Here is a 13,442-nt window from a genome sequence, read left to right on the forward strand (position 1 = left end):
CGCATTTCTACCATTAAGGAACAGCATCGAATTGCCGAAGTGTAAGCTGCAGGAGTTATAAATGTGCGTAATTACTGGGCGTACTGTGGGCCTAAATGGGAAGGCATCACTGGCCTGCCCATTTTTTGCCTAGAAGCTGTCATACAATCCGGTTAGATCCCGGACAGGGGTATCAGTTATACAAATAAAAGGCAGACTTCTATCTTACGTTTCAAGGTAGCGGCATTTAGGTAGTGAAAGCAACCACTTAATAATAGCCACAATAAAGAATAAGAATATGTTGTGAAAGGTGTTGTCAAGACGAATGTAGTTGAAACAGTCTCGTGTTTGAAGCGACACGTTTAAACCCCCTCTCCCCGCCCCGCGCCGCCTCAGAAAAAATCCCAGTACGCGGCAAGACGTGCACAAAATCCACAACAATTACTCACGTTTTTTATTGGAGTTTACTCCTTTAGAATCGATTTACATATATAGGCCCGGGGTATGAAAATTATGGGGACCAAAATCGTACTAGCATGTCACACGAAATGCGTTATGCGCATTTCGTGTGACATGCTAGTACATGCGCCGGCAGTCCGCCACAAAGCCTCGTACTGATCGCGCGTTTCTCTCATTATTGTATTTTCATATATTTGTTAGTCGTTTGTTTTGTGTCTCGTTAATTTGTTAATAATCTGTAGTGTATCGTGTTGTCGTAATATAGAACTATTTCTCGTATTGTTTCGTTTAATTTTTTATATCCAGTAAACTCCAGTCGTGCGTCGGAGCGGACACACACACTTTTTTTTAAACTCTTCGCTATCTCCTTCCAACAATTCTCCTTTAAGATCAGACTTTTGTGTTTTTTATCTTTGTTTCTGTATAGTGTCGGATGAGAACGAATTAATTCCAATAGATTGTCTTCGAAGGAATTCATGGTGACGCGGTGACGCGCGACGCTGCGACCGAACAGACCGCGTGTGTGTGCGGTGGCGCGCCGCGTTGCGTGTGCGGAGTGCGGAGTCCGGACCGCCCGCCGCGCACCTCACCGCCGTGCCGCCGCCGCGTGAACCGACGCGACAATGGAACTTTCTAGATAATATATTTTTCCAATCCAATGTCCAACGCGTGTTTATTTAAACTAGAGGTCGTAGAGTGGCCGAAATTCGACCATAATTAATTTAAACTATAAGTTCGAACATTATTATAGTTCTATTGTCACATTTCCATAATCATCATTTTTATATTAATAATTATTGTTCTATAATCACAGATTTTGTCATGATTGCACTATAGACAAATAATAATATTTAAAGACACACTATATTAATCTATTCTGAATTTGATCAAAGATTGATAAACAATATACAAAAGAGTATAAATACGTGTAGGTATGTGTGTGTCAAACACATGGTAGTGTGTGTAATGTTTTTTATTGATTTAATGTATTGGCATATTTTTTTTTAAATATTAGCATTCTGCACTACTTCTAGTCTCTCTAAGTGTGGAAAATTTCATACTCCTCCGACCGCGCAATTTTCGTAAAAAGGGGTAAATCATTTTTGCTTCACGTATTAATTTAAAAAATTCCATTTTTAGTGGATTTTTGTCACCACAAAATAAAGGTCTTGCAATGTAGTTACTTACCTAAATGTTGTTTTAAAATGTAGTCATTACGTAAATGTACATGTTAGAAATGTTAAATATTTAATGTACCTATTCTGTGGTTGTAACTAGCTGCGGTCGTGGATTCAGCTCATTTCGTTTTCATTTCATATTATCATTTTTCATTTAAATAAAATTTTCATCTATATACATATATATAAAAATGAATTGCTGTTCGTTAGTCTTACTAAAACTAGAGAACGGCTGGACCGATTGGGCTAATTTTGATTGATGATTTTGGGGGTTTGTTTAAAATTTATTTTATACACAAGTTTAGGTATTTTATTTATCGATTGAGGCACTACAAGTCTGCCGGGTCAGCTAGTTATAATTAAAATAAGACTTGACCTAAAGGTCTTAGTTATCAGGTCATAAAAACATTTAAAAAAAAATCGCGGTCATGGAATTTGCACACGCACAAAAGACCCAAACATACAAAGAAACAATTTTCTAACTACACTGTAATAACCATTGACCAGTGCCAGCATGCTCAAAAAATTGCTAATTTTAATAGGTTGTTTGGATTCAATATTCAAACACGTTTTTTTAGTCTTTAACCTACATAAATATATTATTATTTAATTTAGCTAAAAAACCAATCAGGTAATTTTAGCGGAGGCCATTATATTATCTAAAACAGCTAAACGAAGACCTCAAGGCTAATGAGACTTATTGTGACCAGTCGCCGAAAGGTTACTTATAATTAATGCTTTTTGGTAGAGACATGAGGAAGAAACAATTTTCAATAATTTGTTCGGAGCTCGAATGGCGGGAATTTTTCTGGAACTCACGACTTTTAGACAAAGGGCCAGTGATTGTGACTTTCGCAGATTCTAGGCGAGAAAAAAGGCCAATAGGTATTGTACGTTTAAATTAGGTAGATATTACGAGTATAACCAAACACAAAGCATACTTTCGCGCCAAAAAACAGAATGTCAATAATAATTATGTCAAAATAAGTCAGTTTTAAGAGATTTTATGACCTGTGTGCTTAGTGCGAGTTTTATAAAGTTCTCGATAGCGTAAAAGTCAACCCAATTTTGTATGCAGTTGGAACAGCGCCCCTAACAGAAAACGTAGGCAAACGATCCTATTCCATACAAATATGAGCTAACTTTTACGCTATCGAGAACGTTAAAAAACTCGCACTAAGCACACTGGTAACTAAGACCTTAGGTCAAGTCTTATTTTAATTTTAATGAAAACTTTTTTTATATGAAAAATGATAATAATATTATGAAATGAAATGAAGTTCATTAATATGAAACATGGCATGAAATGAAATGAGATGAGATCAGATGGTATGAGATGAAATATTTCAGTAAAATTGTGGTCATTTACTGAAACTTTTTCAGTGGATTTTTTGGAGGATTCCGAGAAGTTACGTTCAGCGGCTTTGTTTCATATTCCCACATTTGTGCACTTTCACAGATACTAAACAGTTAATAAACCACCGTTATTACACATTTAAAGACATAATAAACCAAATCACACAACTTCACTCCTCGAGTTCCCGCCAAAAAGTCTCAAAATAAGTCATAAACGCGGCAACGGGTTTAATTCTTTTGCAAGTAGGTACCTACCTAATAATAATTTTGCTAATGGTTCACGCGGAATTCGCGGTTTATTTTGGCGCGAAATGGTGTTAAATCGATACAATGTATTGCGCTTCGAGTCTGTAGTTTACGCGACAATTCACAATAATATTATCAAACTTTTTCTTCTATTCTCTTAAATATGTGGAAATTTTATTAACATCGACCATAATTTTGCAGTTTTCGAATTAATTCCTTGTTTTCATAGCGATAGCGATGAGTTTTATGTGTGCTAAGCAAACCTACACAAAATCGTGTTTGACATAGTCATTGTTGCCCAACATTGTATTCAGTTCCCGTGCGTAAATAAATATTTGAATAGGCACCGTTTTTGATTAGACACAGAGCTGTCATTTCAATAACCCCGTGATTATCTCTGCGCAAATAAGCACAGTAATAGTGAATTATTACGCAAAAAGAATTGAATTTTTTTTATTTACGACCAGAAGCGATTTTTAGATACAAATAGACGTTTTGCAGCGGTTTAGGGTACAATAAATCCATTAATTTGAAGTTTAGTCTGGAGTCAATTAGATCGATGTCATTAACAATGTCGATATTTTGTTGATTTAATACTAATCACCCTAAATCGCTTCTGATCGCTCAGATTGAGAGAATATGGCAATGATTGTATTATACATAGACCAGTCAGCATATGTGGAGTATCTGTCAAGTCCAGCAATAGCTTAATTGGAACTAGGCAGTGAACTCCTTTGTCTGTCTTTTAAAGAATAAAAAAGATGTGTGGTGTTGTGGGACACACCGGATAGGAACGAAGTTCCTTATTATTAAAATATTAATTTTAAGTTCTATTCGAGGTATAAAGAAAATAAAACTGGAGGTTTCGCAACAACCCACGGTCATTCGGTAACGTGCCAACTTATTGTGGCACACTTCATTCACGGTTGCTTGCATAAGAGTTAGTATATTGCACAAACGAACGCTCTGAGATCGTGATCAATGAATGATAAAAAAATGTTATTTTTTGTACGTTATTACAAAGTTAAGTTGTACACCGTGTGGATTACTATTATAATAAAAATCTTACGTTACGGACGTTTTTTTCTCGGTTAGGGTACCCCTCCGCATCGTCCCATAAGGAACTTCGTTCCAAAAAACACTAAGTTCAACAAATCATAGCATATCTTTGTTAGTAATTAAAATTTTATGAATCTCTGGACGAATGTAGAAGTGGAAAATGTATTATATGTCTGATGAGGGGCTGATAGTTGGACGCGGGGTTCTCATTTCAATGGGGCAGCGATAATCTCGGTGCAAATAACCGCAGAGCTGCCGCTGGGGATGGATTAATTGTTCGTGTGACAATGAAGTTTAAAAAAAAATACTAATCTCAACTATTTAATATTGAAATGGTTTAACTTGAGCAAATATTAGGTTATTACTTAACTTTTATGTATATATATTAACATGATATAACATACATTGAAAAAGATATTATATGAATAGTTGAGAGCTACATACGTTCACAGTGCCGCTGCCGTGTGCGCGAGAGAGAAAGGGAAGCAAGACGGACTGGCGCCGTAACGCGTTACGTTACGAAACGGTTTACCTTCACATAAGAAGTTATCACTACAAAAAACCTAAGAGTATTGGGAAAACCGTTTTAACCCGTTTTAGTGCTGAGGTTATTTTCATATATTTTGCAGAAATTGTTATAGAATTTTTGAAACAAAAGTACGTCACAAAAAGGTTTAACTTAAAAATAATACTAAGTTCATTGAAAAAAAATTTTTAAATTATTATTGGTAAATGTTATTAAATTCCGTACGGGCCGATAATTGAACTGAGCAATAGTCGGTATTCCGACTTTCCGCATTTTATACGCGTTAATAGAGTCGATGTATCGACGTTTGCGCTCAAAGGGTTATTATAATAAAGAGATATTGACCGTTTATGGCTAGTTCTTTAAAACAGGTTAATGCGCCATGAAAGTTTTAACCTTACAAACATTATTAAATATACATACAAGCCCCAGAAACGAATATAGCCACTGGTTTAGCAAATTTGAGGTCACTAACTCTTTGTTTGTGTGTGTCTTCTTCCGCTGTTCTAGCGAGGATCTGGCATAGCTAAAATTGCTGATATCCATAGCAATAAAGTTATAAGCTTCTATGTGTATAAAGAAAAGATATAAAAATAATACATCGAAATCTTTGTCACCCTATACTCATACACTTAACTAACGAGGGGTGCATATATTATAACACTTTTTTGTGTATTTATCCTGATTTTTATTGGTCGTCATTGTGTTTTTTTTTGTCGCACTGAATATCTGATTTGTAAGTGGTCAAAGCGCGCATCTGCGATTGCATTTTATTTGCAACTGTTCGAAGATTTGTTTGTTGTCACACGCCGAAATACAGGATGTTTGTCTTTAATTATTCAAAAACCAGGATCACACGTATTGAAAGCGCCTTTAAATTAATACTATACTATATGGCACTATAGTATAGCGTAGTCTGAAACCAGCTTTAAGCGGTTACCGGAGTTAATTGATATCGCAGCGTAAATGCCGTCATCCTGGTCCAGAGGTCGAATCCCCACTAACTCAACTGATTTTTTGTTCCTACCTAAGCTGATGGTCTAGAGAGACCATATCAGCGTAACCTTAACTAATAGGTGAGCTCACGGGGCTCAAACCTAACGATCTTGCTAACACGAACCCTAGCAAGAGCTGTGCTTCACAGGATCTACCACGGATCGGAATCGCGGCCCACTGAGAGGATTTGGCGAGAAACTCAGTGGGCTGTGTCTATAGGTTAATTTACTCGTCGAGCCCTTCGTCACAAGCGACGGGTTCGACAAGAACGATAACCGGACTGACGCTAGTGTTGTTCGTAAAAAAATATCCAATAATTTGGAACGAAGGGTTGCGGTCAAACGAGGTCTTTGGAATAATAAAAATCGGCTTAAGTTCGGTCGTCTGAGGGGGCGAGCGAGAAGAGCCCAGGGGCTATAATCCATTTTGTCTCTTCGACGTGTACGTATGTATGTATGTACAGAGCGTATATTTATTGGAACTAGTATCGAAACGAGGCTCCGGTCAAAAAAGCGTTCGCTTTTGACACCACAGCGGTAAACAAATGTACGTCTGTTTAATTGCAAGCAATGTATGATAAATTGTAAGTCAAATGTTGCGTCAGGTTCAACGGCCTCGAGCGAACGCAAGCTAGCTTTGTGTTACATTGCAGGCTCGCAAAATACGTTATAACTAATACCATAAGTTGTCATATTTAGTTTAGTAAGTGAATAATGCTTAAATTTACGTATTTAGGTAAAACATCACCCTGTATATTGTGTGACAGATAGAAATATGTACACAAAATATTGTATTAACTCCGGTTTCAGGACTTATTATTTATTCGTAGGATTACTTAGTAGAATTGTTTGTTTTTTATTTCATGTAGTTTGAGATGTGTAGACGAAATTTTGGATGTTAAGCCGCCGCCACTGACTGAAACGTTACACCGGACTCTAAAATTATGTTCATTGGCATCAACTAAACTGCTCAAGGCACCTTGACCTGTCTCTCTCTCTTTCTCAGACCTCGTTTGAAGAAGGATCATAAGAGAAGAAAAATCGACTATTTACTCGTTATTTTCGTACCTGCCGTAGGATGTGACCACCGGCATCAGTCGCGCTTGCATAACTCAACTCCACCCTTCAAGTTCTAGTACATGCAGCGACGTGTACCTTCACGGCTGACTGGCAGGGGGGTAGACAGAAGGATTGAACGAGCCCGTGAAATTGTCAGAAGCTCATTTCGGAGTCGACATGTCGGAATGAATTAAATGAGACACCCTAAATATGTAGATTTGGTTTTCATGCCATTTGTAAACTATGCGAACTGAATTTAACTGATTCTAAACTATCTTTGCTATGGATCATCTTGAGAAATGTGATCTTTGTGCGTTCCTACGTATGCCGCCAGGGGCGCTGTTCCAACTCCATGCAAATTTGAGTTAACTTATACGCGAGCGAGAACGTTAAAAAACTCGCACTAAGCACAATGAAGTCGCTGTTTCCTCTAGGACCTGTCTCACTAGAAGGGCTTGCTTTGTACTTTGTGCTTTGGGCTTTCTAAGTCATCTTCTATCAGCTCTGTAGGACTGCATCGCAACCAATAAACTGGGTCTTCCGCTTTACTTTAGAGACCGAACATTTTACGAAGAAAATAGTCACATTTTGTAGCGATAGATATGGCTCTTAAATAAGTTCTCCAAACAACAGACGTGAGCTTTACTCTGAATTTTATCAACATTAACAGCATTAAAACTTGCAAAGAATATACGGGCATAAGCTCCCCTTTTTCCAAATCGGTTGACAAACGTACCTAAATCACCCATAGACAATATACGGACCGGAAATGAAGGCTATATACAAGTGCACAGACCATAAACAAGGGGAGTTATGTAGCGACTGTATTCAATGACTTCCGGTGTGTGCTGAGATGCGAGGGTCCAACTCCAGGGTCGGACGAATGCAAGCGAAACTCATTTGCTTTGTGCGTTTTTTGAGCCGATTTAGAAAAAAGATGTTTTTTAATTATTAGAAGTCAAGATCGCCAACAAAGATCTGGTAGCGGACCGCCCAAATTGGGAATAGGATCTGTGACTATTTACAGGAAACAGGATCAGAATAGGACATATCTCTCACGATGATACTAACTCCGATTGAGCATGGAATCGTTTGGTTTTTAATACACTTTTATTAGCTTCATATATGTCGCTATCCACTGCGCAGAGGACAGAAGGGAATGGAAAAAACATAGTACAAACAAAAGTGCTCCGTTAAGGTCACGACCCTCAGCACTAAGAAACACGACGCAAGGAACAGTATAAGTATGTTTTTTTTTTTGTTGCTAAGATGGGTAGATGAGCCCACAGACACTTATTTTTTATTACACGACGTTATTCCTTCACCGTGGAAGTCAATCGTGAAAGGACAAACCCGAAATCCATACAAACTTGGGCCTGGCGTTACAGTGCTAGAATTTGGGCATAAGTTACAATACCTAAGAAGGTTTCATGAGCCCAATTTTCAGGTCTCCCAGCAATGGCCAAATTGGTAAAATCAGACAATGTTTACATTTTAGGTTATGTTTATTGTTCGAGATATTTTAATAAAAACGATATTTTTGAGGCTGTTTCCTACTAAATATGAGTAATTTTTTACGAAACCTGTTGCAGCAACAGGTTGCTTTGAAAATAAAAATGTAACCTGTTACGAGAAATACGCATTAGGTTGTTTACGAAAACGAACGAAAGCCAAAAATTAAAAACAACGTAATGCGAAACGCGCTGCGCACGAAATGATTTTTTAAGGGATTTTATGACCTGGTAACTAAGACCTTTAGGTCAGTCTTATTTTAATTTTAATGAAAACTTTTTTATATGAAAAACTATATTTATATGATAACTTTTTTATACAAAATATAAATAATTACGTGCTCCCATATTATCTCATCACATTTCATTTCATTTTATTTCATGCCTTTTAATTTTTATTTTTTATTGCTTAGATGGGTGGACGAGCTCACAGCCCACCTGATGTTAAGTGGTTACTGGAGTCCATAGACATCTACGACGTAAATGCGCCACCCACCTTGAGATATAAGTTCTAAGGTCTCAGTATAGTTACAACGGCTGCCCCGCCCTTCAAACCGAAACGCATTACTGCTTTACGGCAGAAATAGGCGGGCGGGAGGCGCGGACTCACAAGAGATTCTACCACCAGTAAAATTATTAATGTAACTACACCATAGAAAAACTCAAAGTACCAAATCGACTTTTTCATGTTATATTTAAGATTGCCAGTTGAAAATATTTTGAATTGCCGCAGTTGCCGACATGATTTCGTGTCATAACTAAATGGCACAGTTATTTATTTCTTTTAATGATTTTTGTTAGTAGATTTTGGTGCTTTACGTTACGTTATTCAATGAGATTAAGTTTATAGTCTGGCCAGCGAATCATGGCTCAACTAGATAGCGGCAATCCAAAATATCTTCAGTTGGCAACATTAAAGATAACATAACACGAATGCTATAAGGTCTTGTACCATTGGCCGTAAAGTAATTAAAAAAAAATACTTAACACGATTTAATACATTTGTGTTTTTCTATGGCTTATTCACATTAATATAAAAATTCAAAACTATCCTTTCATGCTATATTTAATTTTAATGTTGTCAGTTGTAGATATTTTGAATTGTCGCCATTGTAAGTAGTTGTGTCACGATTCGATGGCCATACTCTATTTACATTGATTAAAATACCTATAAAAACAGTCATTTATCCTAAAGCAAAAGAGTATTAATTATTTTTTACACTCGATTTCCACTAAATCGATCCTATTTTATGGATGCTCTAATTCTAATCCGCACGTTTGTGGAGCTAGTTACGTATATTGAAATAACTGTTGCAGATGTTTACAAAGATTGTTTAAAACAAAAAATTGAATTCAACTTATTTTCTATACTTGGCCATTGCCAATGAAGCTAAGATTTCAACAGGTTAATTAAGCAAAATAGACGAATTTTTTGGTACATATCCCATTCGTGTAACGCTTAGGCCCAGAATGGGGTTTCTCCTTTGATAAGTACGTGTATTTCATTAGAAAAATTGGTTCCCGCTTGCGAGATTCGAACACCGGTGCATCGCTAGATACGAATGCACCGGACGCCTTATCCTTTAGGCCACGACGACACCTGAGGCAAGTGGTGGAGGAGCTAATCCCAGCCACCCCACAGCCAAGTGTAGGTACTATATCGGCGTGGTACACACTCGTACTGTCATGTGTCATTAATTCAACCGACGTAACAAAAATCATACAAATATTTACTCGCGCAAACGTTTCTCGGAACTAATATCGTTTAGTATTCAATCGCGAGTGTCCATTGTGCTCCGTGTTTGTTTCCAATATCTATAGAGAACGTACGTACGTTTGCCATTCAATGTATTGACGCATTGAATGGCAAAAGGCATGACATGCATTAATTGGCATGTGGTGAGTCCTGACGTGTAGAACTTTTTATTTCCTAACTATTCTCTTGTAGCCTAAGGGGGTATTCCAGTTACGCGCGGACGGGTAAGTGAGCTCACGGGCTCACCCTAAAAGATTTTGTTAACATTGGCCCTAGCAAGAGCAGTGCTTCTCTGAATCTACCACCGGATCGGAATCGCGACCCACCCGGGAGATCTGGCGAGAAACTCAATCAAGTCAAGTTCTTATACAACCTAATTTTGGACTAACATCTATTTACGGCAATAATAGTCGATTAATGCTGACCTATATACGGAAAGCTATAAAAATTAATATAAGCATTCTCGTATCGTCCTCGACAACGTGAACGAACCGTAACAGTACTGTGACCGTGTTACACATAATTTGCATGTGTGTGCGTGCACCGTTATCTTCCCGCTGAACACGCAATGGACAGTAAATAGCAGATTGGAAGAGGTTATTAAGGGTCTGTCCAGTTCAGAGGAAACCTGGCTGCTCTGGCTCGTTCGAACCGATCTTGCTACTTCAACATTAACATTAATATTTATCTATCTCACTCCCAACCTAATAGCATCTTCCTTCACATTTCTACCCCATGTTAGTGTTACGTTTCCCGGTCACCGTCTTCGCTGAACCCGTCTCTTGCGACGAAGGGCTCGACGGGCGAATTAACCCACAGACAGCCCACTGAGTTTCTCGCCAGATCTTCTCAGTGGGTTGCGTTTCCAATGCGGTGGTAGATTCCACTCAAACCGGAGTGGTTCTAACACTGGCCCTAGCAAGACCAGTGCTTCGCAGAATCTACCTCACCTACATGCTAGGGTGAAGCTGAAATAGCCTCTCAAGGCTATCAACGTAGACAAAAAAAGTTACCTTACGTGTTTAATTTGCTTTGCTATAACAAAGAGGGAATTAAAATCAAGTTTGCGTGAAGAAACCAACTGTTTTATTGGCCTGAATCGAATAGAGGATCCCACATATACCTATATAGTATTATTTATTTATTTATTACGCTCACAATACACATCACAAGCTAAAAAGATACATAAAACATACAAGTAACTCTCACAACAAATATATTTCCGTTTCAAATAAATAGTTTTGTTCTTTCAACTAGAACAATCGATAAGACGATATCGATTTTAGTATCGTTGCGGTCTGGTTAATCGATTTAACATCCGATATTTTTTTTTATTACTTAGATGGGTGGACGAGCTCACAGCCCACATGGTGTTAAGTGGTTACTGGAGCCCATAGACATTTTCAACTTAAATGTGCCACCCACCTAGAGATATAAATTCTAAGGTCTCGGTATAGTTGCAATGGCTAACCCTTCAAAGCCGAAACGCATTACTGCTTCACAGCAGAAATAGGCGGGGTGGTGGTACCTACCCGCGCGGTCTCAGAAGAGTTACAGTTTTTATTCTTCTACGCTTCTATTATAACAATCCCGCACAAGAGACGAAGTAGACCCGGACTGCGTAATACATATGATAAAGATGGTTCCTAACGGGCGAAGAAATTCCGTTGCACAGCGAACACGGTCACTAAATATTATAAAGCATTCAATTTGAGCGTAAAAGAAAATAAAAATCACAATAATAACATATCGCGAGGTGAAATGCCATTTGGTTAAGCGACATTTCGCTTAAGTAATACGCGACATTTATTATTGCAATTAAATGCATTTTTAGCCGACTTCAAAAAAGGAGGGGTTCTCAATTCGACTGTAAGTTTTTTTATGTTTGTTACCTCATAACTTTTGACTGGGTGAATCGATTTTGATGATTCTTTTTTTATTAGAAAGCTGACGCTTCCTGTGTAGTCCCATTTCAATTTAGTCTAGTTCTGATAATGGTACCTATGAGAAAACTATATAAGTCTTAAATTTGCTATAATTACGTGCGCGACAAATAGATGAATAACTCAAAAACTCAATATCACGCCAACCGATTTCGATGATTATTGTTTTAGTGTATATGTTAATTTGTTTTGGAATATATATCTGTTTCTATTTGAAGTCGGTTTTTTTGTTAAAGCATGTCTATTAACAATTATTCAAGTAGGATTTTCTATAAAGACGTGTTTCTTAGTTTTTTTTTAATACTATTACTTACTTGTTTATATAAGTAGCATTATGTATCATAAATTATATTTGGTATTAGCATCAACAGTTCGATGTTTTTAATTAAACAGCAATTAAGTCTACTCCATTCAAATAGCCGAAGAAGATTTTTGTTTAGTACATTTTTTCCAAAATTTAAACATCAAATGGTTTTCCTGTAAAGTTGCAACAATGTCCCTTAAACCAAACACCCTTCACCTGTCGATATGAAAAATCGAAATGACTTACCGTCAAACACTAAAGAAACGTTCTTAGCACGAATTACAATAAAAAGTGATCGCGCTGTTATAGTTAATGATCGCACGTCGTAACGTATTGTAACGAGATATTTGGATTACGTGTTCTGCGCCTCAATTACAGCAGACAGAGGGCAATTAACGAATTAGTGCGTGCTCTTGAGACGAGGAATTGATGACATAGGCTTTAGCGTTCCCACGGTATTAAAATATATCAACTCACATCTATCCGACCTACATCTAGCCTCTAGTCCTATACTGCACTACTTCAGACACAGTCCTCTGTAGCTCTGTACTGATCCCGAGCTCTATAAGTACGTACCGTATCGCTGAGATTAGAAAGTCGTATTACCTGTAACAAAACCGGTTCATTTATTAAATTATAAAGCACAAATAGAGAAAGTACTGATGTTACAAACGTCGATAACATTATTTATGTCTATTGCATCGTATAATAATAACATGAACTTATTAACACGTCTACAGATCGTGTCTATTGGCCTGCGTGAACCGTTGATACAGAGCATTGTTAAACTTTGTGTTCCGTTGCGTGCTATTTTTATTTATGACTTAATAATTAAAATACAGCAGAAAATTTTAGCTAAATCAGCAGAATAATGCTTCGTTCTATTTAGAGGATGTCTTACGTCTTACATGATATCCGACAATGCGCATTAAGTGGAATAAGTAAATAATTAAGTACACAAGTGTTATCGCTTACCGTCAAATACATAGTAGTCAATATAAAGGATTTTGTATGTGTAACGTAAGCACTGAGTGTAAACAAATATCATTGTTAGCAATTGTTTATTAATTT

General features: G+C 37.2%; 1 protein-coding gene across 15 annotated transcripts in view; it reads right to left on the reverse strand.

Annotated features, from left to right (window-relative positions):
- Positions 1-13,442, reverse strand: part of Fas3 (fasciclin 3) — an 87,274-nt gene that overhangs the window by 28,237 nt on the left and 45,595 nt on the right. Inside the window, exon 1 of one of the 15 annotated variants that reach the window (XM_089737463.1) lies at positions 781-969. The exons of the other annotated variants lie outside the window; for them this stretch is intronic. Within the exon in view, the coding sequence (XP_089593589.1) occupies positions 781-916 (136 nt within the window). The 5' untranslated portion in view covers positions 917-969. Of the gene's footprint in view, positions 1-780; positions 970-13,442 lie in introns of those variants that run through there. 15 annotated transcript variants of the gene reach the window in all.

This window comes from Bombyx mandarina, chromosome 23, assembly GCF_030267445.1.
Source record: "Bombyx mandarina strain Sakado chromosome 23, ASM3026744v2".
Taxonomy (NCBI): domain Eukaryota; kingdom Metazoa; phylum Arthropoda; class Insecta; order Lepidoptera; family Bombycidae; genus Bombyx; species Bombyx mandarina.